The sequence below is a fragment of the Xenopus laevis genome, chromosome 5L (genome assembly GCF_017654675.1).
Source record: "Xenopus laevis strain J_2021 chromosome 5L, Xenopus_laevis_v10.1, whole genome shotgun sequence".
Classification (NCBI taxonomy): Eukaryota; Metazoa; Chordata; class Amphibia; order Anura; family Pipidae; genus Xenopus; species Xenopus laevis.
This window is the reverse complement of record NC_054379.1, coordinates 136,556,751-136,583,397: the sequence shown is the minus strand read 5'-3', so window position 1 is coordinate 136,583,397 and position 26,647 is coordinate 136,556,751. Positions and strand designations below refer to the sequence as shown.

At 38.4% G+C, this 26,647-nt stretch overlaps 1 protein-coding gene across 1 annotated transcript; it reads left to right on the top strand.

Annotated features, from left to right (window-relative positions):
• On the top strand, positions 1–26,604 carry klhl6.L (kelch like family member 6 L homeolog). The gene is made up of 7 exons (XM_018263902.2): positions 1–352; positions 5,658–5,823; positions 15,272–15,721; positions 19,894–20,131; positions 21,096–21,298; positions 23,081–23,294; positions 25,295–26,604. Exons 1-7 carry the CDS (start codon positions 93–95, stop codon positions 25,594–25,596), a joined length of 1,833 nt encoding a protein of 610 aa, XP_018119391.1. The 5' UTR covers positions 1–92; the 3' UTR covers positions 25,597–26,604.
• Positions 26,605–26,647: the final 43 nt, after the last annotated feature.

Below are 26,647 nucleotides of genomic sequence, written 5' to 3'. Positions count from 1 at the left end.
ATCCGCCTTACTTGTTAAGTGTGACCTAACGGCATCTGAAGAGCAGAGTTAGAATCATCATTACAACACAACACTGCTTACAACTAGGAGCCATGGGAGAGTCGGTGGAGAAAAGCTCAGACGACTTTATTATTTCATTGAACAGCGAGTGCCCCAAAGAACTGGGCCAGCTCGTTGAGAACTCCAGTGGCGAAAACAGAAAATTTGATGACCCCGGATTTACTTTGGCTCTACAGAGTGGGCTAGAAAACCTAAGGCTTGAAAACTCCCTGACAGATGTTGCCCTGTGCGTTGGTGACAAGGTGTTCCCATGTCACAGGGTGGTTCTGGCGGCGGCAAGCAATTATTTCAGGTAAGAGACGGCTGGGCCCACACTTTCAAACAATGCATTGTTATTACAGAACAGGTTTCTAAAAATGACTACTGGACAAAAAAATGCTGCTGTGAGATTTGTGAGAAATTTAAAAGGACAGTGTTCTCTAAATACAGATATGGGATTGGTTATTAGAAAACCTGTTATCCAGAAAGCTCCGAATTATGGAGCTCCATTTTCACCAAACAATTAAAATATTTAACATTGATTTCCTTTTTTATTGGAAAAACAATCATATTGGGTTTAATTAACATTTAAATGATTTTTATGAGATATAATGCATGGAGATCAAATTTATGGAAAGACCCCTTATCCAGAAAACCACAGGACCTGTAATAGGTCCTGTACCTGTATATCCCACCCAGTGACTGCCCACTGGGATACCAGGAAAACTCCCGGTGGACCCAGTTGTCAGTGGGTCCTCATGCTGCTAAATATTTGGCCTATTTCATGGCCATTCCCTATTTCTATGAGAACAAAGAAGCTAAATAGATAGAATAATAGATTATAGTATGTAAAGAAAATAGAGGTTGAATGAGGAGAGGAAGAATAAAAGTACTGAGAGTAGACCCCTGGTCTAAGGTCTTTGGGTGGGCCTTAAAATCATTCATCTCACACTATAAACTAATCATGGGTTATATCTTAGGTTATATTCTAAGATCACTGCAGCTGTTGGGATTATTGAAAAAGATTTACAGGCCCAAATTTTATTGGCACCCATTTTGCCAATATGGCAGCAGATGGAGAGGAGAGATTTTATCTGTACAAACCGTGATTTGGTATGAATCATAGCAGGACACAACATTTCTATTGCTGCTGATTAGTGCATGTCTACATGTTTGCTATGAATAGGTAGTTATAGTTATATGGAAAAACTTTGGTGCAGGTATAGGATCTATCACCTGGAATGCTTGGGGATCTTTCTGTAATTTGGATCACTTTACCTTAATTCTACTAAAAAAAACATTTAAACATTAAGGTGGCAGATTTAGCAAGGGTCGAATTTCGAGGTGATGGGAGTTTTTTTAAACTCGAAATTCAAATAAAAAAAGACCAACCGAAACTTATTAAAAAAATTAAAAAAATTTAACTTCAAGTGACTAGGCTGTATCTGATCGTTCAAATCGAATTTGGATTGTATTCGATCTAATTCAATTCAAAGTATTTTTTTAAAAAAACTTTGATTTTTCAAAGTCCATCAGATGACTCCAAATGGGTTCTAGGACGACCCCCATAGGCTATAACAGCAATTCGGCAGGTGTTAGATGGCGAATAGTCTGAGTCGATTTTTTAAAGAGACAGTACATGATACATTTCGATATTTGAATTTTTTTAAAATTTGAATTGAATTTGGACTATTCCCTATTTGAAGTACACTAAAATTGCCTCGAAATTCAAATTTAAAATTTTGATTTTTCAATTCGACCCTTGATAAATCTGCCCCTAAATAAGCCAAATAGGATTGTTTTACCACCAGTAAGAACAAATTATATCTTAGTTGGGATCAAGTACAAGGTACTGTTTTATTATTACAGAGAAAAAGAAAGTCAGTTTTAAAAATCTGAATTATTTGTTTAAAATGGTGGCTATTTGGAGTTTTCTGGATAAAGTGTTTCGAGATAATGAATTGCAGATATAATTAATATGTACATTGGAATTGCGGTATATCTGCTAGCAAACACACTATTTCCCTCAAATATGCAAATTGGTCATTCTTAATGAAAACTCACAGCTACATTTCTGCAATTAAAATTATTATATAGCCTGTAGTACAGACCACACTACATACTACTGAGCCTGGATTATCCTGGCGACTGTGGAGCTGCAGTTAAGATGAAGATCAGACTGAGACAGCTAACTGAACCTGAAAAACCTCTCCAGTCTCTACAGAGGCTGATATTTTACTGCCATTTTTACTGCCAAATTTTGAAGGAAGAAAACAGTATATGACCGCTGTGTGAGTCTACAATTATTTAGTCGGACTGCAGAAAACAGCCCTAGGCAACATCTAATAGTGCAACTATTGTAGCCAAAGTGGCTAAATTATGTCTCAGTTGGATACTTGTGTAATTTCCAGTCCAATATTTTCAAAAATAGAGTGGAGTGTTATAGTTTTTTTACACAGCAGAATGGGAGCCCAAACTATGCTGTCACAAGTTCTATTTACCAATAAATACTAACTGCATAGACACCCACTCTGTCAAAAAATATTAACTTCATTTGTGCAATGAGTTATCCTAGTGACCAAAAATAGGAACTAATTACATCAAAAATACTCTTGCACTACGCAAAGTCTAAGAAAAAAAAATCTTTATTACAGACATATTAAAATCTATACTGACCCCATATCTATAACCTAACACGTTTCAGGCTTATCCAGTATTTTATCACAAGTTTAATAGGCACAATAGCTGGCTGTTCACCAGTAGTTAATATTCTGGTTATCTAACACACTGTACCAATTTGGCTACATATCTACATATTTGTCTCAGTCAAGACTGTATTCAAAAACCACCATGGAACTAAAGGCTGCAAAATTGCATTACAGTTTGTCATAATTTGCCTTGTGAATTCCTATGTATTAATAAAGCACCCTGATTCATTGCATAGGCAAATGCCAACTTTGTAAACAGGAGAGAAAGTTGTAGCACATGCAGAGGATTTATGCCTCAAATGATGCCATTAATTATCCCCTATGTGTACCATAACCACCAAGCATTCTCTAATATTGACTTTTCCTTGCAAACGTCTGAAAGACAGGAAAAGATTAGGACAAACAGCCCCATGACCCATTGTATTGCAGAAATGTGTTGTGGGGAGTAGAAAAGGGTTCTGAGGTTAGGGGGAGGGGGTCACTGGAGCATATTCATCTCCCACTGAAGATGATGGATTTTTGCCTAGCCTAAGTCGACATAATTTCTTATCTATTATGTGTTCTAAAATAAATTCTTTTATACGTAGGTAAATGATTCCATGGTCACTGAGTATGGCAACGTATCAGGGTAAAATCAGAAACTTTCTATTTTCAAAATATAACTTTTATAAATAGACAATATTTACCAAATTTATGCAGCCATATAAATATATATATATATTTATATTTATATTTTTGCCGTAATTTTCTAAAGCAAACGATAAGGCAGGCGCTTATTAAATGTCTAAATATAAATATGCTACATTTTCTGAGCATCTGGACCCGTTGTTCGGAAACTCGTTATCCAAAAAGCTACGAACTATGGGAAAGCCATATCCCATAGACTCCATTTTAACCTAATAATTCACATTTTTAAAAAATGATTTACTTTTCTCTATACAAATGAGACATTGTATATATAAGGCATTATACATCATCCCAACTAAGTTATAATTAATACTTATTGGAGGTAACACAATCCCATTGGGTTTATTTAATGTTTCAATGATTTTTAAAAGATTTACTGCCTAAAGGTCCAAATGACAAGAAAACCCCTTATCCATCCCTTATCCACCCCAGGTCCCAAGCATTCTGGATAACAGGTCTGTCTGTTAAAGGTCAACAACGACCTCTTCTTGTGGTATATTTTCTCAGTAAACGTGTTTACCTTTGCACCCAGTATCTAGAAAGTGCTGTTACAAAATATTAATTCAGTGTTACTAGGATACATTTTACAATTGTTGCACCTTTCACTAAACATTGCTTTTGCTCTAAAGAACTCTGAAAGGCGAATAAGGTTTTATCTTCTAGTTCATTTATACAAAGCATAGGAACACTTCCTTTCTAATGCAGCTGCTATTTGATCTGTGGAGATAGGCAGGTAAAGCAGGGCGGAACCACACAATACAAGGGGACTGATAACCCTATATGAGTGATAGAAGCTTCAACTGCTTTGCTTCCCCAGCCTTGTTTTGTTGAGATAAACTCAAGGAGGGTCAGTAACTGCTAGCGCTAGCAAGTGGGAAGACTTCCGGCCAACAGAAGCAAATTATACTCTTATACCTCTTTTAATTGATACATACGCTATGAAAAATAAAATATATACAAGTATATCTATTGTTACACACAAGGTTAATTGCCTGCACAAATTAATGGTTAAAAATACAGTATTTTGGTAGGGTTTATCTTCCTTTTATTTTTTCATTTTTGGTACAGAACAAAGAAGATATACACTACTTATAAAAAGGAATTATTGCTTTTAAGAATTTGTTAAAATTCTCTCTCTCTTTCTCTCTCTCTCTCTCTCTCTCTCTCCCTCTCTCTCTCTCTATAAATATATATATACAGTATTAATATACATTGTTCATATGAAATGTACAGCATTGTATATACAAGCAGTATGGGATTGCTTATCCATTATCCAGAAAGCTCCAAATTACAGGAAAGTCATCTCCCATAGACTTCATTTTAATCAAATAATTCAAATTTTAAAAACTCATTTTCTTTTTCTTTGTAATAATGAAACAGTACCTTGTACTTGATCCTAAAATATAACTAATATTTATTACAGGCAAAACAACCCTATTGGGTTTAATTAATTTTTAATTTTACGGTTTAGTAGACGGTATGGTGATCCAGTTTACAAAAAGGTCCATGATCTGGAAAACTCCTGGTCCTGAGCATTCTGGATAACAGATCCCATACCTGTACCTTGTACTTGATCCCAAGCTGCATGAATCCACGTTGGTGGCAAAACAATCCTTTACTAGTTCTATATACATAAAAATATAGACACTTAGGAGGGTTATTTACTAAAATCCGAATGCAAAAATCATGAAATTTTTTTTTACTAAATCATTCTTTTAAAAAATCACAAATTTTTTCGGAATTTATCAAACCCTGTGGATGGAAAAGTCAGAATCTGAAAATCTGGCATCTCAGACCTGTCGAGGTTGCATATAAATCAATGGGAGAAGGAGAACTCCCAATGATTTGTTGATGTGCGCTGGGTTTCATGCAATACCCCAAAGTTTTCGGAGTGTTCGGGTGAAAATTCCGAAAAAATCTTGAAATTCATGAAAATTGGATGAAAAAATCCGAAACAAATTGTGAAAATCGTATTCTCAATCGTATTCGTAATCGTATTTTTTACCGCAAACATTTCTGGAAAATGTATTAATAAATAAGCGGAAAAACCCAGAGCGGATTTGATCGGAGTTTGTAGTAGAAAATATTGAGATAAATTCTGACTTTGATAAATAACCCCCTTAAACATGGCACCTAAAATTGCTAGTTGCTTTATAATGGATCAATTTTATAGCTTGTGATGCACAATAAATTATTTATTCATTCATAATGCATGTCTCCCAGGGCCATGTTCTGTAATGACCTAAAAGAAAAATATGAAGAGAAAATTATAATTCAAGGAGTTGATCCAGAGACCATGCAGATTATCTTGGATTACACATACACAAGCAAAGTGGTGATTACAAAATTTAACGTGCAGAAAATCTTAGAAGCTGCCAGCCTTTTCCAGGTTTGTAATAAAAACGCAATTTGTTGGTGGATTTTGTATTATGAAAGTTATTGCAGCTATTGCCAGAACGATCAGGCCCATGTGCTGGTCTACTAGTAATGTTTACCTGCTGATTTCCAACTATGGAAATTTATCTCACAGTTCACATGTTCACCAGCCTGACAGAAGTTGTACTGTATATACAGCTACGTAACTGCATGTAAATTGTATATACTGTATCTCTCTGGAGGCTATTAAAGGGGTTGTCCACCTGAAAAATTTTAGTTTTTCAAGGGTAGTTTCAATAAAAACTCACATTTTTCGGGATAAAAAAACTCGACCTTTGATAAATAACCCCCATATTGTGATGTAGCGAGTGATATTCTGAGACAATTTGCAATTGGTTTACATTTTTTATTATTTGTGCTTTTTGAGTTATTTACTGCTCTTCAGTTTGCAATTTCAGCAATTTGGTTGCTAAGGTCCAAATTACCATAGCAACCATGCATTTATTTGAATAGGAGACTGGGATATAATTAGGAGAAGGACTGAATAGAAATTAGTAATAAAAAGTAGCAATTACAATACATTTTTTTGTCTTACAGAGCATTTGTTTTTTAAGCCCCCCATTTGAAAGCTGGAAAGAATCAGAAAAAGATGGCAAATAATTAAAAACCTATAAATATATATAATACTGGTATGGTTATCCAGAATGCTTGGGACCTTGGGTTTTCCAGATAATATATTTTTCCATAATTTGGATCTTCATAACTGAGGTCTACTAGAAAATCGTGTAAACCTTAAATAAACCCAATAGGCTGGTTTTGCCTCCAATAAGGATTAATAATATCTTAGTTGGGATCAAGTACAAGCTACTGTTTTATTATTACAGAGAAAAAGGAAATCATTTTTAAATATTTGGATTATTTGGATAAAATGGAGTCTATGGGAGACGGCCTTTTCGTAATTCGGATCTTTCTGGATAATGGGATTCCAGATAATGGATCCTAAACATATAAATACATTAAAAAATAAATATATATAATTATATATTTGTTATAAGTTGCTTAGAACTCTCCATTCTATAACATACTAAACATTAACTTAAAGGTAAACCGCCACTTTAACTTCATTGCTATGGAAACTAACTACTTGATTATACTATATAAAGTATAGAATTCATTGTCCAGAAACCCAATATGCAGAAAGCTCCCATAGAGCTCATTTTAAGCACATTATTCTTCCTTTTTGATGATTTAAATTTTTCTGTAATAATAAAATAGTACCTTGAACATAATAAAAACAAAACTGTATAAATCCATAATAGTGATCCAAATTATGGAAAAAATCACTCAGCTAGAAAATAGTCTCTTATTTGACAAGGTTTGAGGTCTAGAGTAGATCACAAAACTACATTTTCACTGATTCATTATGGAAGCAAAGTATCTGACTATGATGTATAAAAAACAATGGAAGGATTCCATAATTCTGATTAGTGACTTGTTAGATAAATATCCAACTGTGATATTTCAATTCACTATATCCATAGTGAATTGAAATCTGATATATAATTATTTCTTAACATAAGCCCCTAATGCCATTTGTTTTTAAATACATTTAAAGTAACTTAAAATGGTATTATGTATTCTATAAAGTTGTTTTTATCGTTTCAAGCTTTCCAACCAGTGGAATTTGTATTTATGGACATACATATGGTAAAATATGTAGTGTGGGCAGATTAGGAAATAATAACCCCCATATACATTTGAATGAAGAAAAGAGTGCTTTCCCAAATGTTGCAGATTTGGTAGGACAGGAATATTCCATTTATAATTCTTCAGTATGATGGGCATTCTTCAGTTGTTATGTAGGAAACCTATAAAAAACACACACACTATAATGAACTGCTACTCTGTAACATGGATTTTGCTTTGGTCTCCTCTAATATGAGCGATGGTCACCAAATTCACCGCTGTTGCTGAGCAATCTTGATGGAAGTTGCAGCCATGAACTGGAAAGTAAAAGGCTGAAGATCTTCCACTGAGGATTTGTATCTCTGAAGTTGTATCTTTTGTATGAAAACCTTGAGGCCCCCTAGCTAAAAGCCATTGGATAAAGAAAGGGTGCACACACTGAGTGGATTAGTACTGCTAAGAGCACCAGAAGCAGAGCAGTTAGAATTGTGCCATTCTATGGAAGTTATTACAAATGACCTCTAGTTTCTCTGTTATGCAAAGTATTTTTTCTTTCATCTGTCTTGTGGGAACAGGGCCTGCCTGTTATGATGAGGAAACAAAGTTGGTTTAGAAAAAGGGCACGGTAGTACTCTGGCTTTGTGAAAGATCGTATCTAACACATAACACTCCGGAAAAGCAGCAGAAAATAACTGATTGTGGTTTTACATGTATATGTTTACTAAACCTTAAATTGGTCCATATGCCAAATGCGCAGAATGGCTCACTACCTGGGTAGTCAGTGGATAAACTATTTTATTGGGCTGAATTAAAGTTTAAAGCAAACCACAGACTGACAGATATAATCATACGAAATAAAGTTTTGTACGGTTTTCAGACCATCTCTGGTCTGAACACCCACAGATTGTTGGAACAACAAAAAATTTATTCCATACTTACCGTAATTTTTGTTTCCTGGTTACTATGGGCAGCACTCACACCTCTGGGTTATTCCCCGCCCTCGCTCTCAATAGGACAGAAACAATTAAGTTAATTAACCATGATTATATCTACACCCCCTTACCCTCAATCAGTGTCTTGTAAGTCCGAGCTCTTAACCTTTGGGAGGGTTTGGTGTGAGTGCTGCCCATAGTAACCAGGAAACAAAAATTACGGTAAGTATGGAATAAATTTTTTGTTTTCCCTGGTCACTATGGCAGCACTCACACCTCTGGGTCTGTACCCAAGCAATAAGACAGGGTGGGAAATAAAGACAAACTACACAACCTCTAGACAGGCAGTATTTATTTTGCAGTCTTTACTGCTTCCAACACTTTCTTGCCAACTAAAGCCTCACTTGAGGAAAACAAATTAACATGATAATGTCTCAAAAAAGTCTTCGCTGAAGACCAAGATGCAGATTTGCAAATCTGCTCCAATGTTGCTTCTGCCTGCAACGCCCAAGAAGCACTCAGCGCTCTAGTGGAGTGTGCCTTTATCCCTTTTGGAATCTGACACCCCGTCGATTGGTAAGCCATGTGAATGCATTTTACTATCCATCTGCTCAGTGTAACCACCGAAGCTGCCTGTCCCCTTCTGTTACCTTCAGGGACTACAAATAGTCTCTTAGTTTTTCTCCATCTCTTTGACCTCTTCAGATACTCTGATATGCACCTCACCAGATCCAGAGTGTTCCACACTCTTTCCTGTTCTGAAGTAGGCTCTGGAAAAAATGCAGGTAATATTGATTCCTGATTTATATGAAAAGTAGATACTACCTTAGGTAGATATTCCGGAACCGGCCTCAAAATCACCTGATGTGGCTGAATGACTGTAAATGGAGGTTCAGTTGAAAAGGCCTGCAAATCACTTACTCTTTTTGAGGACGTTATTGCTGTAAGAAAAAGAGTCTTTACCGTAAGATTGATATCCGATATCTCCTGTATGGGTTCAAAAGGCCTTCTAGTAAGAGCCTGCAACACTAACGGTAAATCCCATGTAGCAGAAAAGACCCTCTTTGGAGGCCTTAAATGCATAACTCCTGACATAAATTTTATTATGTTCTCCTCCTTAGCCCATTGCCTTCCTGTTAGTGCTGATATAGCGGAAACTTGTAACTTTAGTGTTCTGAGACTTAGTCCCTTCTCAAACCCTAATTGAAGAAATTCTAAGATCTGAGCAATCGTAACTTGTTCCACATTTACTTCTCTTGAGGAAAGCCAAAGTGAAAATATCTGCCAAACTCTGTTATAAGTTCTGTTTGTTGACAATTTTCTAGCTGACATCATAGTCTCCACTACTGAGTCTGGAAATCCTTCCCTACTCAATCTACTCCTTTCAATCTCCAAGCCCTCAGGCATAACCTTTGTGGACATGGATGTTTGACCGGTCCCTGCACCAATAAGTCTTCTCTCTGAGGAAGTTGAAGAGGTTCCTCTATCATCAGTGACCTCAATAATGGGTACCATGGCCTTCTCGGCCAGTCCGGAATGATGGCTATCACATCCGCCTTGTCCGTTCTGATCTTCCTCAGTATTCGAGGAATTAGAGGTATGGGAGGAAAGATGTATAGGAGACCTCTGCTCCAGGACTGATGGAAAGCATCCACTGCTACTGCTTGAGGACACCGGTACCTCGAGAAGAATTTGTCTACCTTCTGATTGGCTGGGCTGGCCATTAAATCTACCTTTGGCCTTCCCCATCTCCTCACGATCTGAGTAAATATCTCCGGATGTAGTCCCCACTCGTGTTTGTCTACTACTGAACGGCTGAGGAAATCCGCTACCACATTCATCTTCCCTGGTAGATGTAGAGCTGAAATCTCCTTCAAATTCTCTTCCGCCCAACACATGATGGGGTACAGCTCTGTCATGAGGCTGTGGCTCCGAGTACCTCCTTGTCTCCTTATATAAGCAACTGCCGCCACATTGTCCATCCTTATCATCAATGACGTTCCTCTTACTAAGCATTCGCACTTCTGAATTGCTTTCCACACAGCCCTCAACTCCAATATGTTTGCTGGCAGTATCTGTTCCTCCTCTGACCATCGACCTTGGAAATACACATTGTCTATGTGTGCTCCCCACCCAAAAGGGCTGGAATCTGTGGTCAGAACTTTCCAAGTGATTTCCGTCAACACTTGCCCTCTTGCCAAATTTTCTCTTCTTAACCACCACTTCATCTCTTTCATTACTTGAGCGTGAATCCATATTCTCTGATTCCAATCTTGAAATCTTGGATCCCATTGACTTAAAAACATCCTTTGTAGGGGCCTTACATGCCACCTCGCCCATTTCAGCATCGGAAATGTTGAGATTAAAAGGCCCAATGCACTGCTTATCTCTCTGGCTGAACACGACTTTCTTTTTATTAGATCTTTTAGTGTACGCTCTATCTTTTCCTTCTTTTCTTCTGGCAAGACTACAACCCCTTGCCTTGTACGAAACCTGGCACCGAGATACACTAGATCCTGCGTGGGAACTAGTTGACTTTTCTGCACATTGAAAACCCAACCATGATCCTGCAGAAAATGAATAACATAGTCTCTTTCTCGCAGTAGACTGTCGGGATCCTGTGATTTCATTAGAATATCGTCTAGATAATGAAATATGTGAATTCCCTTCCTTCTGATTTCCGCTATAAGAGACTGAAGGATCTTCGAAAAGACTCGAGGCGATGTTGCCAGTCCAAATGGGAGGCACACAAATTGGTAATGCCTGTCCTGATCTATCGCAAATCTTAGGAACCTGTGATGAGAAGCAGCTATCGGAATATGGAAATAGGCATCTTTCAAATCTAAAGATAGGAGCCAATCCCCTCTTCGGATCTCCTTTATGATCGAAAAAATTTACTCCATCTTGAATCTCTCCACCTTCAAGAATCCATTTATTGGTCTTAGATCCAACACTGGTCGAAAGTCTCCTGTCTTCTTGCGTAGCATGAATAGTGCTGAATAAATCCCTTGTCCTTGAAACTGCCGAGGAACTGGCTGGATAGCTCCGTCTTGCAACAACTGCTGCACATACCTGCTTAATATTTCCCTTTGTTCCCTCATCTTGGGAATCTTTGACATTATAAATTGATTGTGAATCGGAGTAGTACTGAACTCCAGGTAGTATCCCCGACTGATGGTCTGTAATACCCATTGATCTGTTATAGACCTTGCCCAAACTTCTGCAAAATGTATCAATCTTCTGGGTATCTTTGAAGTTTGGACTGCCAAACCTTCAAAATTTTCTAGATGCCTTTGGTTCCATCCCTCTACCTCTCTGATTTTTAAAGAGAGAGTATTGTCCTCCTCTCCAATAGGATGATTGTCCTCCTCCTCTAGATGGTTTCGTCTGCCTCTGTTCCATCTTAGTGTCCTTGTCTCGAAAGGAAGATCTCCCAAATCCAAAGCCTGATGATCTAAAAGGCTTCTTTTCTTGTGGCAAAAAGACACTCTTTCCGCCAGTAACCTTTTTAATTATCTCATCTAGTTTTGCCCCAAATAACATCTCACCTTCAAAGGGCAAATTACATAGATTCATCTTTGAAGCTTTGTCTGCACTCCAAGCTCTTAACCACAAAGCTCTTCTTGCCGCCACTGATAAGGCCATTGCCCTAGAGGAGGATCTGACCAGGTCCACTGAAGCCTCAGATATGAAATCAGTTGATAATTTCAATTCCGCTAGAGCTTCAATAATATCTCTTCTATCCACTCCTTCCTTTAAAGCTGTCTCCAAATTCTGTATCCACATCTGCATTGCTCTTGATACCGACGTCAAAGCTATAGCTGGTCTACAAGTAGCTCCTAAAGCCAAATATGTCTTCTTTAAAGATGCTTCCATCTTTCTATCCATGGGATTTAGAAAAGATATCACATCCTCTACAGGTAATAGGGTCTTTCTCGATAACCTTGAAACTGCCGCATCCACCTTAGGTGGTTTATCCCAGATTACTTCTTCCTCTGCCGAGAAAGGATAAAGCTTCTGGAGCTTTGGAGGGATAGGAAACTTTGTATCGGTCTTACTCCACTCCTTAACCACAATCTCCTTTATTACCTTATGCAAGGGAAAAGTTGATTTCTCTCTCTTCAAGAATTTAAAAGGGTTTGAGGATGATACTTGTTGTTCTGGTTTCTCTGGAAGCTCCAACTGTTCTCTCACTGCCCTTATTAACGGTTCCACTAACGTGAACTGAAAAGATGAACCTTCTATTTCCTCTATAACATCTTCCTCCTCAGAATCCACAGGTGATTGACATCCACTATGGGAATAACTTGTGGACGGCCCATGTGATGAATAAACCATCTCCTCTCTGACCTTTCTAGTGGCTAAGTTTACTCCTTCCGTTACGGCCTCTCTGATCCACTTCATCACTTCTGCTGTATCTGCAGCAGCGTCGCCTGCCAATCTTCTGGTGCATCTGTCACATAACTTTGAATGCTTAAGGGCTTGATTATCACATGCCACACATATCCTGTGCTTCTCTTTAGAGACCGCTTTCCTTGGGATTGGCACACTGAAAATAACATGTAATCCCAAAGTTAGAAAATATGCACTCTTTTAGAACCGACAAAACTTACCTAATAGTGGCTCACCTCCTATTATCATTGGCAGCATTTTCTGGGCTACTAGGCACATCACGTAGAGATGTCATCTCTAAGAACAAAGATATTCATTTACTACACAGTAACGCCAAATAAACACTGCCCAAACAAAGAACAGCATTACCTGAAAAAAATTCGCTCTCTCACAAAGCTGCAGTCTGAACCGAAGCTGTAAAGTTAGAATCCTTCTGCCTGAATTAGCGTTTTCGCCAAACACTCTCCGCCAGTGACGTCACCGGCTGCTTCTTATTAGCTGTGGAACGCAAATCCACCAATACGCCTAACTTCCTGCTTCGCGCACATGCGCACATGCGCACATGCGTCCTCAGTGGAACGCAAACTCCTGCGATGCGATCGCTTCCTGTTCCGCCCCTCACATGCGAACCTGCGCACATGAGTCCAAAGTGGAACGCAGGACGTTTAACCTGCGCCACGCTGTAACTACCGAAAGAAATCCTCCTTCAATACAGTGCCGCCCCAAAGACCTGGTCTTCAGACACAGGTATAAGAACCTCCTAATGAACCCCGGGCTGCCTAATAACGGGGTATCGGCTAGCCGGTCTCCTCTGGGAGGAAACACTCTGCATAGCCCAACCAGGAAGAGAGGCAAACTTCCCAGGATATGGTCCCAAATCTGGGTCCTCGTGAGCCACAAAAGAAAAATACAACCCACAAAAAGGGCTTCTCTAAAAAGCGAGGACAGAAAAAAGACACTGATTGAGGGTAAGGGGGTGTAGATATAATCATGGTTAATTAACTTAATTGTTTCTGTCCTATTGAGAGCGAGGGCGGGGAATAACCCAGAGGTGTGAGTGCTGCCATAGTGACCAGGGAAAACAATTTTCGTTCCATGGGATCGGTTGTTTAGTCAATCAGATGAGTTGGAAAATTTCTGTAGGTTAACGCTTATATCGTTGCATGTATTGCTGTGGGTGACTATCACTACTATTTTCGGGACATAACTTTTGTACAATTGCAGTCTGCCAATTAATGGCCTGAACATCATCGGGAAAATGTAATAAAAGTCGCAATGCGAAAAGTTATGCCTTTGCATAAACAAATGTTGCTTTGCGAGAATTTAATATAGCTTTTGCGAACCCGGAAACTGTTTAGCGTCCACTTCCGACAGTGGAACACCGCTTGCGAATTTTACAGTTTGCGCCAATGCGCAGTCGTTATGTTTGCTCCAAAAGATTACGACACCTTCAAGCACTTCAAGAGTGTGCAATTAAAATTCCCAATGCAATAACAGTTTAAGGAGCAATATTACATTGCGAGATGTGGATTTTTATTCTTATTGGTGCAAATTGTTTTTCTCTTTGCGACTTTAATTACATTCCCCCACATGTTTTATTTTCCCTACAAGTTATGATTGAATGGTTAGTTTTAGATCGTGAAACAAACAATAATATCAGAATGTTTGTCATGCTAGGAATAAAAAAGAGATTTTAACATGGTGCTCCACAATACAGAAACTAGACAAAAGCCCCAGACAAAACTGTTAAGTGGTTTACTGTTAACCCTGTATTGGGAGTTAATTCTGATGCATTTCATTTTCAATTCATTTAGATTGTTTTCAGTTATCCACTGTTAAAAAGTGTGAGGACATAAAGGGCTTGGACTTGGTTTGTAATGGTGACTTAACAAGATCCTGCCAGGCCCACTACCCATTAAAAAGTCTTCCGGCACAAGCATTTAGCAGGGGAGGTGGGTGTGGGTGGGAACAGCTGTAGCTCCTCCAAAGGCAAAAAATACAGCTTTGACAACAAATCTGACCTGCTTCTAAAAAAATAGCAATTGGGTTGCACAAGCGATCAACATACTGAAATAAATATTACATGTTTTATGTTTACTATAAGTGTAAGAGGGTAGTAAACCCAACTTGTACAGTTCTCATAATGCAAAATCAAATGTTTTTCTAGGCAACTTCCACATAAGTTTAAACATTTTTAAAAATTTGGAACTGACATCACTGATTGTTCTGACTGTATGTACCACTCTAATGAGGTGATGGGTCAGCTCTCCTCTATCAAGAATCAATTCCTTTAGTTCCTTGAATATATTTGATTAACATTATAGAAGGTGCATTGCAAATGTTTGGAAGGAGGGAGGCTACATAGTTCCAGTGATACATTAATGCAGGACCATAAGTAAAGGGAACAGCAAGGGTCAGGTACCTCTGTAACAATATCTTTCTCTCTTTTAGTTTCTGCGTATGGTGGACGCCTGTTCCAGTTTCCTTACTGAAGCCCTCCATCCTAAAAACTGTGTTGGAATTTTGAGACTTGCAGACACTCACTCACTGGAATCTCTAAAGGTGCAGGTTCAGAACTACATTATTCAAAATTTCTCCCAAGTATTGAACCAAGAGGATTTTTTGGAACTTCCTTTTGAAATACTTTCTCATATGCTGAAGAGTGATGATCTATTTGTTACAGAAGAATCCCAAGTGTTTGAAACTGTTATAAACTGGGTAGAATATAAGAAGTCAGAGAGACTTGAACTGTTGCCAAGAATATTGGAATGTGTCCGTCTACCCTTGCTGGATCCTTGGTATCTTGTTGGTAATGTTGAAGCCAATGAACTCATTAGACAGTGCCCTGATGTATTTCCTTTAATGCAGGAAGCACGGATTTATTACATAGCTGGCAATGAGGTGAGTACAAGTTTAGGCAGATGTTTAGCTAAAATGCATTCTAAAATGCCCATACAGGAACAGAGGAATGGGAAGAATGGCCAAACATGCCTGGCTGGCAGGTAAATCTGTGAATATATTGGCATCTAATGTCAAGGATCAAGATGATGGAACGGCCTTACACACATTATTACATTATTTATCAAAGGTCGAGTTTGTGAGGTTTGTGAGTTTTTTTCAACCTCGAAAAAAACTCAAATATTTGCTTATTAATGAAAATACTAGAATGTAAAAATCGAATCAATGCAATAGGGGGAAACTTGAATACTCAATTTGTTCGAGTTATCGGTGAAAAAAATTAGAATAGCTCAAACCACAGAGAAAAACCCTAAAATGATGAAGGCTAAAGACATCTTCAAATGGTTGAAGAGACCTCTGCCATTGACTTCTATATGACCTTGATAGGTTTTAGTTAGAGTATTTTTGGATTCAAGCTATTTGTAGCTTCTGGGCATAATAAAGTTCTTAACCTGAAAAATTTGAGTTTTTACTGAAACTACTCTTGAATAACTTGAATTTTTTGAGAAAACACAACTTGGCCTATGATAAATATGCCCCTAAAATTACAGATATTTATTCCTAGTCCAATTAGTCATATTACTTATAGATAATGTTGATAAGTAAATGAAGAATTCAGAATTTTAAAACCAAAAAAAATTAAAACCAAACAGGCCTGGAATAGCAATCAGGATACTGCAGCACATGCCAGAGGGGCTGCTTAGTGTTGCCATAGATTGGTGCTAAAATTGGACCTGTATGGGGAACAAGTACCTTTTGTAAGGGTGGCCATACATGGGCATATTAAAGCTGGCTTATCTGCTCATGTAGGGAGCATTCTAACGGGTCTTATATCAGACCAAAGATCAATCCGCAGTTAGATATTTTTGGCCATCGAGGACCGCATTGGCTAGTTAATGTGGTCTGCATCCTGTTTGCGCCCATTTAGTTGTAATCCGAATGATCAGATTAACCCGATATCACCCTGCCTTTGGTGGGTTTATCGGGTTAAGAGTTTATCGTGCATGACCATCTTTAGTCGTATTTTGTGCTTTGAACCTGGACTTGCACTGGCAAGTGAGCCACATTTTGTACAAAGGTTAGCCTTTAATTCAGCTGATGAACTGAAGCTTGCTCTTTTCATTTAGTTTCCTTAGCCCTGCAGACTGCATTACCATTACATGCTTCTGTTATATGCAGGTGTTTTAAGGGTTTAGAACATTTAGAAGCAAATAGCAGTTCTATTTACATATTTCGAGTAGGAGGTAATATCAGTCTCAATAACACATGGGGCTCATTTATGTCTGCAAGTGCAGTGAGCAAAGTGCAATTATTTTCCACAATGCAGCGTTCCAGTGTCGTTTCAGTCGCAAGGGGACGATGCGAATGGTGCAATTGCACTGCGACTACCACTATTTTGTCTGATTCAGCAAATTTAACACAAGTTTGCATGCATTTTGTAGCAAATTGGGCACAATGGTGTAGATGTCCGCTTGGTGCATGCAAATGATGTCTGTATGAAGGGTACACTGAACATGAAGGGTTCACTGAACATGAAGGGTACCCTGGAGCTACTGGCTGTTTAGAAGGTGCAGTTAACTCCAGGGTTCCCCAGGATGATGTGGCACAGCACCAATACAGAAGAGCTAGATGCACTTTTTTTTATAGAACCATTAATGAAAGTTTTTTCTCCTGTGGACATACATGAGCCCTTTTGTTGATGGCAGCCAGCTATCAGCAAAGAACTAACTGTACTTGAATTGCTGTGCAGCACATTGTAAACCACTTCTTTTGCAGCAAGTGGTGCTGCTTCCGGATTCCTTGGCACAAACCAGACTTCCTCATTTGTAACTGAGCACTGGGCATATGAATGATCTTCAGATGTCTAGACTGCCGTATCTTCCTCTTTCAGATAACTGAATCTGTACATCTGCTGGCTTGTATATGTGCTCACAAATAAATGTATGAAGTTAATGTATAAATGCTGCAAAACCGCAGGGTAAATCATTTTCCTATTAAAACTGATCCCACGCCCATGTATACTAATGCCTGCCAATATGCTAACATGCAAGCAATTTAGGGCTGAACTACATGGAAAATTTGTGTTAGACTTTGTGGGGCAGACTGTATCTGACCCAAAGTATCTTATCAGGCAACATCATGTGATTTTGTGGGACACTAATGTAATGTAATGTAAAATTTGATCAGATAAAGTCACAAGATTTATTATTTTTTTTTTATACATCCCACTGTCTGTGCTCCTTACAGGCCAAGTATAAATACTGTTGTTTTTAATGGATCAAATATGCTGTAATACATATAATAAAAGTTGCAAAGTTTGCACCAGGAGTAGTAAGTTGCAGCAAACAATCATCATGCAGCATTTACTGGTCACCAAAGTAAACAGCTGAATGTGGGTCACTAGAACTAGTGCAAACACAGGCATTATATGCTTTGCTGTCATCTGCATGTTGAAAGTTGTTAATTGCACTTACAATGAGTCCCACTTTCCAAAAATGCAAAAAGGACATTGGCCTTGAGCCCAGATAGGGATGACTGCCATTGGCCCTTACATCTGCAATAACGTTTTAATGAAGCTTCACCCAAAAAAAACCAGAACCCTTATATTAATCAGCTGGGAAAACTCTTTAGCAGTGATCAACAACCAGTGACTCTCAACCAACATGTTGCTCATCAACTGCTCAAAGCAGGTGCTTATTTTTGAATTCCTGGTTTGGAGAATGGTTTTGGTTGCATTAAAACCAGGTGAGCTGCCAATCAGAGCCTCCTGTAGGCTGCCAATCCACATAGCGGCTACCAAATAGCTAATCACAGCCCTTATTTGGTACCCCAGGGACTTTTTTCATGTTAGTGTTACTCCCCAACTCTTTTTATATTTGAATGTGGCTCGTGGGTAAAAAAGGTTGGGGCTCTATAGCATAATTATAATGTTCACACTCTTTTGTTTTTCTTGCCTTTACTTTAATTTTCTGTTGGAACACATGTTCCTAGTGGTTAGTAACAACGTCTTTGTGGTTTTGAATGAGGGGTGGGTTGTGAGGCTGTGCTTGTTTTCCAGGACTGATCACAAGTTAAGGAGATCTGTGGGTTGCCATCTCTCCCTAATATAGGAAAAACTAAATTAAGTGATTACTGAAACCTGTTACAGACCACACAACTCGTCTACAATTTATATCTATATCTATACATACAGTATAGGGGGTTATTTACTAAAGTCCAGTCTGGCTTTTTAGACTCAAAATTTCTTTTCTTTTTTTTTAAGATCACATTTTTCTGCATTTATCAAAGTCTGATGCTGCAAAAAGTCCAAATCCAAAAATCTGCCCTCTCAGACCTGCCGAGGTTGTATATGTATGTCAATGGGAGAGGTCCCTATTTTATTTAGAAGTTTCTGTGGTCTGCATTGAAATTAGCCCAAAAATCCAACTATTTCAGGGAGGGGCTGCTGCCGCCTGAGGCAACAGCCCGATGCAGCAGCTCGATGCCGCCCCCTCCCGCTCCGCACTTCTAACTTCTAGCGTTGGAGTGGGTCAAGGGGGCCGCATCGCTAGTGCAGTGAGCATTATTGCGCTAGCTGCACTAGCAGAGCTGAATTTCCATTAAAAAAAAAGTTATTAAAGGGATGATTCACCTTTAAGTTAACTTTTAGTATGTTATAGAATGGCTAATTCTAGTTTTTTAATTATTTGCCTTCTTTTTTGGACTTTTTCCTGTTTTCAAATGGGGGTTACTGACCCCATCTAAAAAGCGTATGTTTTGTAATGTATCGTTATTGCTACTTTTTATTATTCATCTTTCTATTCCCGCCCTCTCCTATTCATATCCCAGTCTCTTATTCATATCAATGCATGATTGCTAGGGTAATTTGAACCCTAGCAACCAGATTGCTGAAATAGCAATCTGCAGAGCTGCTGAGTAAAAAGCTAAATAACTCAAAAACCAAAAATATTTTTTTTTTAAACCAATTGCAAATTGTCTCAGAATATCACTCTCTACATCATAATAAAAGTAGTTAATTTAAAAGTGAACAATCCTTTTAAATACATTTTGTTTTGAAACGTCAGGCAGTAGCTGTGCATACAATAAGCTGACGGTCACAAAATATTATCATTTAGGTCATTAACGAAAGGACAAAACCGCGCATCCACGAGTTCCAATCAGAAGTTTTCATGATCATCGGGGGATGCACAAAAGATGAGAAATTTGTCACCGAGGTGACCTGTCTCGATCCTCTGAGAAGAAGTCGCCTTGAAGTTGCTAAGTTACCGGTTTCTGACCATGAAAATGAAAGTGAGAATAAAAAATGGGTTGAATTTGCATGCATCACCTTTAAAAATGAGGTATATATATCAGGTATGTATATATTCACATTCTCCTAGCAGCAACCACTCATTATTTACCACTCTTCTACAACTTATTATTTACAGCTCTTCTAACAAAAAAATCCTTTAGTGCTTACTTAGCACTAGTGATGGGCGAAAAATTTGCGAATTTCCTGCGTAATTCAAGAAACGGTGAAAAACTCGCGAAACTGCGTCATTCTTGACGCCAGTGAATTTTCACGTCCGTTAGCGAATTTATTCACTGGCGACGAATCGCGCCTGCCGAATAAATTCGCCCATCACTACTTAGCACAAAAATAATTTCGTAAATGGAGTTTACCGTGCATTTTTGCAGTGGTGGAGGTCTATTTATCAAAGGTCGAATTTTAGTGGTTTTAGAGGTTTTTAAAACTCTCTAAACTCACCAAACTCACTGGGTCTTTTATCATCTCTGAGCAAATTTGCCCATGAGCAGTAATTCATGACAACCAATCAAATTGTTACATTCTTTGTTCTATCTCCAGCTGTCTTGAAAAAGCCAATCCCTAATTGGTTCCTATGGGATACTGCCCATGGGCAAATTTGCTCATTGTTGATAAATGAGCCCCACTTTCTCTAAAACCATGAATGTCATGATATTTATTAAGGATCTGAATTAAAAAAAGTACAAAGGGTAAGCAATTTAAAAAAAATACTAATACCTCTAAATACTCAAGTTTTTTTTCACTAGAAAACTGAATTTTTAGAGGAAATTTTTTTTTTCGATATTTATTATACCCCAATGTTAGAGTTTTTTGTTTTTTTTTTAAAAAAATAGGAAAACCACAAATTGTTTAGAGATTTGATTGTTGGTAAATCGGCCCTTAACATTAGACTTTGTCAGTGTTACTCTTAAGAATGGCTTTAAGCTTGACATTTTGACAAAGCACAGGCAAAGAAGAAAATGCATCTTTTTGTAAAAATAGAACTTGTAATGTAATGTTTATTCATTTCAGGAGGTAAAGATACCCAGCAGGAAGTCTGGAAATATAATTCTTCCATTAACAAATGGATACAAATAGAATATTTAAATGTGGGCAGATGGAGGCATAAGATGTCTGCACTTTGTGGAAAAGTATATGCCATCGGAGGATTTGATGGCAGTCAGAGAATTTACAGCGTTGAAGTTTATGACCCATTTCATAATGGATGGACAGAGGTAAATATATAGAAACTATTATAACAATGTGTATTTCAGGTTATTCATGGTGTATGTGATTTAAATATAGACACTTTTATTTATAGATATTATTTATATAATATATATATATTATATTTATATAACTATTTATATCCTGAATGATAAATGTGGTAGCCTTCTACTTTTGACTTAAACAAATAGTTATTAGTTTTTCCATTTATCCCAAAGCAGAAATAATAAAACCTCACTAATGTTTTCATTCACAAGAAGTCTCCATTAAAAGCTGCTTTTAAACAAATACAGTTGCACAAAAGGAGATTATTAGAACCGGTTAACTATCAGATAAACATATCCCTTTTAAGAAAACTTAGTGGATATTGTTCCCACTGTGATTTGAAGTGTGGGTATTATTCATGGCATTGCCCACCTTTCTTGTATGTTGGATACAGGACATCATGAGTATAAAAAAAAATGATTAAAATGTTATTGGTATATCTGAACATTTAAAGGCTTTTCATTATCAATAGTGGTGTTTGTTTTTTCTACCTGAGTGGTTTAGATATATTGCTGTCTTCTGAGGGCCTCAGTATCTCTACCTGTTCATCTCATTGCTGGGATACTGCAAACAAACTGTAATATTCCCTTGTGTTGCCCTGATGTAAAAAAGTCATTAACATTTCAATATGGCAATGTCATGGAGAGCCAATATGCTGCTCTATCCAGCCATTTGGTAGGTTCCATTTAGACATGAACTACAAGAAAGCCATGTTTTCATTGGTTTAATAGTGTGTGGCTGGATAAATACAGTAGGGACACAATGAAAATACAAACCTTAGCATAAAGTGTATTTTCTAGTTTGAGCTGAGTATTATTACTGAACAAGCTGGTGGTTAAATTCAGTGTCAGAGTGACCTACCAAGAAACTAGGAATATTCTGGGGGACCCAGTTATCAGTAGGCGCACGACTCACACAACAATTTGTCTTGTTTGCCTAGACCATGACCATTCCCCACTTCTGTATGAGAAGAAATGGAGGGAAGGATAAATGATAGTATGTAAGGAGAAGTTATTTAGAGAACAAAGAAAGTCAGTGAAAAGAGGAGGGAAAGAAGTTTGGAGAGTGGGTTTGTGGTCTAAGGATTTCTCTTGGGCCCCTAGCATCCCAGTCCAACTGGGATCGATAAAATGGAGAAGAATTTATAGGTCTGTTAGGTTTTGTGAACCATGCAGTGTTGGACTGGGACACCAGAGGCCCACCCAAAAACCTTTGACCAGGGGCCCACCAAGTAATCTTAGACCAGGGGCCCACTCTCACAGCTATTATTCTTCCTCATCTCACTCAACCTCTATTCTCCTAGTCTCTTTTCTTTTCATACTATAATCTATTATTCCATCTATTTCGCTACTTTGTTCTGATTGAAATAGGGAATGACCATGAAATAGGCCAAATGTTAAACAGCATGAGGGCCCACTGACACCTGGGCCCACCGGGACTTATCCTGGTATCCCAGTGGGCCAGTCCGACACTGGACTGATTTGGTCCACTGAAATATACTGTATCACCTACACCAGAAATATTACCAAAAATATAGTTTATAACAAATACTCGAAGACCATTAGTGATAAGTCTAAACTAGCTGTGTCATTGCTTCCTGATCCTAACAATCTGTATGTTGTAAAACAGTATATGTAGCAATTTAGCTGTTGATGTAATACACTGTTCTTCTGAAGATGATCTGTAAATAGAAGATGGAAGATAAATAAGAATGAAATATGGTGTTTATGTTCTGTTCTGTGCAGGTAGCTCCATTGCTCATCAGTGTAAGTTCATTTGCAGCCGCATGCTACAAGAAGAAGCTATATGTTATTGGTGGTGGGCCAAATGGCAAGCTGGCTACAGATAAAACTCAGTGCTATGATCCAGAGACCAATAAATGGTGCTTGAAATCACCAATGCCTGTAGAAGCCAAATGCATCAACGCTGTGAGCTTTCATGATCATATCTATGTTGTTGGTATGTGCATTGTTCTTTACTGGTTCACTCCATATAATTCCATTGCCTTTGGTTAAATTTATTTAAAGGAGAATTATTAAAACCCCTACCCTACATAGACCCCCCTCCCTGCTCCCCCAGGTATTTAAAAATAAGCACCTGCTTTTAGTCCACTAGGAGCAAAATCTTAGTGTTTGGTGAGCAACATGTTGCTTATGAGCCAGTGTTTGAGGATGACTGCACTAAACATGCCTTGGAGCAGAGGTGTCCAAACTTTTTGCAACGAGGGCCAGATTTGGTGAGGTGAAAATGTGGGGGCCGATCATTCAGCCTGACATTCTTTGAACCGTAGCAGTAACATTTGGGCACATTAGTGAAATGATCTGCCACTTGGTCTATACTGCTGCCTGTGTGCTGAAGGTGTTAGTAATAGACACGTACTGGCATATAGTGATGTGCTGCTCTCACATACTTCTTTAGTTTACTGTACTGGCACGTCAGTACGTCTATTGACACCTTCAGCCCTAAAGAAGTATGTGAAGTGGCGCGTCAGTATGTGGCAGTACGTGTCTATTGCTAACACCTTCAGCACACAGGCAGCAGTATAGACCAAGGGGCAAATTCACTAAGATTCGTAGTTGCGCCAGGCGTAACTTCGCCGCACTTCGCCACACTTCGCCAGGCGTAGTTTCGCCAGCGCTCCGCAAATTCACTAAAATCCGAAGTTGCGCTCAGGGGTAGCGTAAGGTTTGCGAAGTTGAGCTGGCATTGATTTGCTAAGTGAAGCGAAGTTACGCTAGCGAAGGTTAATTTGCATATGGCGCCAAATTCAAATTTCAATGGAGGAATACGTACAATCACTACAAATGCCTGGGAAACCTTCAAAACATCAAATAAAATTTTTATTTTGCCCTACACATGTGCCCACTGTATAGTTAAGTTGCCATGAGTTAGGAAATGTAGGGGGGAAGGAGGGGAGCCCCAAAATTTTTTTCGATCTTTTACAGCCTATCACCCATAATATAGAAAAAACGCCAGCGTTTTTTGGGACTTAGAAAAAATGTGAACTTTTTTTAAGCAATCCCTATCTACTCTATTGCGCTTCGCCTGGTCTGAGGTGGCGAAGGAAGTCTAGCGTAAAAGGTAGCGTTCAGTACAATGCACGCGTTAGTGAATTTGCGTAGTTACGTCCGTTGCGCAAATTCGCCAGGCGTAAGGGTGCGAAGTAACACTAGCGAATTTACGATAGCGTTCGTTAGTGAATTTGCGAAGTAACGAAAATGACCAACGCTAGCGAATTGACGCTAGCGTTAGGCGCTTTGGCGCTTAGTGAATTTGCCCCCAAGTGGCAGATCATTTTACTAATGTGCCCAAATATAACTGCTACAGCTAGGTGATTCCTGATTGCACTGTGCTGGTGGGCCGCATTATTATTAATTTTATGATGGAGGCTGAGGGCCGGTGTAAATTTGAGAACGGGCCGCATTTGGCCCCCGGGCCTTACTTTGGACATGCCTGCCTTGGAGTATAACACTAGATAAAGGACCTTTACCAAAAATGTAAATACTTAAGAATAAATACTCTTCTTTCATCTGCCTAAAAAAAAAGCAATATTTTTATATTCTCTCCACAAACCTGCTACATCTAGAGGGTGTTTCCTGTTTAGATCTCCATGATGCACCAATTCCAAAATTGTAATGGTAGACTTGTGGGAGCCCTTTGCTGCAAAGGTCACAAACTCAACCCTAGGAGGGTTCTAATATTTTCATACTACACTTGAATTGTCTGGCATTTGTGAAAGATGTTTTATTCAAAACATATTGCAATTAAACATAATGTATAGGAGCTTTTTCACTATAACGATGCGTTGTAAAGCATGCCAATATGCATTGTTATGTAAGCTTAGCAGTGGCCAAAATCTATATGGTATTGTTTCTACATTGCAATTTAACCGAATACTAGTTTTGAACAGGGTTTTGGAACAGTTCCGATAATGCCTTTAATTGTTTTGTGTCTTTCAGGTGGAGCCATGAAAGCGTTGTACTCGTATAGCCCTCTTGATGATACCTGGTGCTTAGTAACAAAGTTTACCCATGAAAGGGCAAGCTGTGGGATAGCTGCATGCTGCAATAAAATATTCATTACCGGGGGTCGAGATGAAAAGAACGAGGTCATCGCAACTGTGTTGTGCTGGAATGCAGAGACTGAAAAACTGACTGAAGAGTGCGTTCTTCCGAGAGGTGTCTCACACCATAGCAGTGTAACAATAAGAAAGTCTTACACTCATATTCGTAGGGTAATTCCAGGAGCTGTTTCTGTCTGACCTGAATGGTCCCTGATAGGGAGTATTTCAGTTGCAGACCCATTCGACCAACCACACAAAAAAATGATGCACAACACCTCCTCGGCCTTTAGGTAATTCTCCCCACTGAACTCTTACAAAATATTTATAGAACAATAGGGCTGCTGACTGCTGTGGGAGGTCACAAGGAAGGTTGTGACTGTAAGCTGAGCCAGACCACATCAGTAAAGGTCTGCAGTAAGGGCCATACACAGCCTGATCCACACAGTATCCAATTTTGGCTTTCATGCTAATTTAAACCCTTTTCTGTTGTGTGAGTTGCAAAATGAGAGATGTATCTGATCCTATTTCTTCCTTTTCTTCAAGAATGCCCAAAGTATGTGAACAACTGCCTGTCTAACATCTCATTCCAAAACCCAAAGTATTAAAATGAAGTTGGTCCTCTTTATGCTGCTAAAACAACCTTTACCCTCTAGTCTTCTGGAAAGGCTTTCTACTAAGTGGTTGGACATTGTGGGATTTGCTTTTATGCTTTTATTCATATATATATATATATACGAGTTTGGGTAATCAGGTCTGACTCACATCAGCAATCCAGCTCATCCAATGGATGTTCATTTGGGTTGATGTCAGGGTTCTGTGCAGTCTAGTCAAGTATTTTCTCTGCTAAACAATTTTGTATGGACCTAATTTTGTGCAGCTATACCTGTCCTGTGGATTAACAGAAACCATTGATGCTGGAAGAACAGGCCTGGCATGGAATTGCATTTCAGTTCATATTTTGCATGAAAAAAGCCCACTGACTGCGAATGTTGCTGTGGTTTTGCAAGTTTTTTCAGCAGATTTGCTCATCGCTAATTCTTATGCATTTGTTATTTAATATTATCTTTGTAATTTAAAAAGTCTGCTTATCCATTTTTTTGTCTAGCAGCAAACTGATGACTGTGTTTTTAATTACTGTACATTTTCTTAAATCAATGGATTTATGTTTTGTACAATAAAGTGTGTGATTTCTGATTTCTTTTATAATATGTGATATCTACAGTATTTGTGTTTGTTGTGAATGACACAT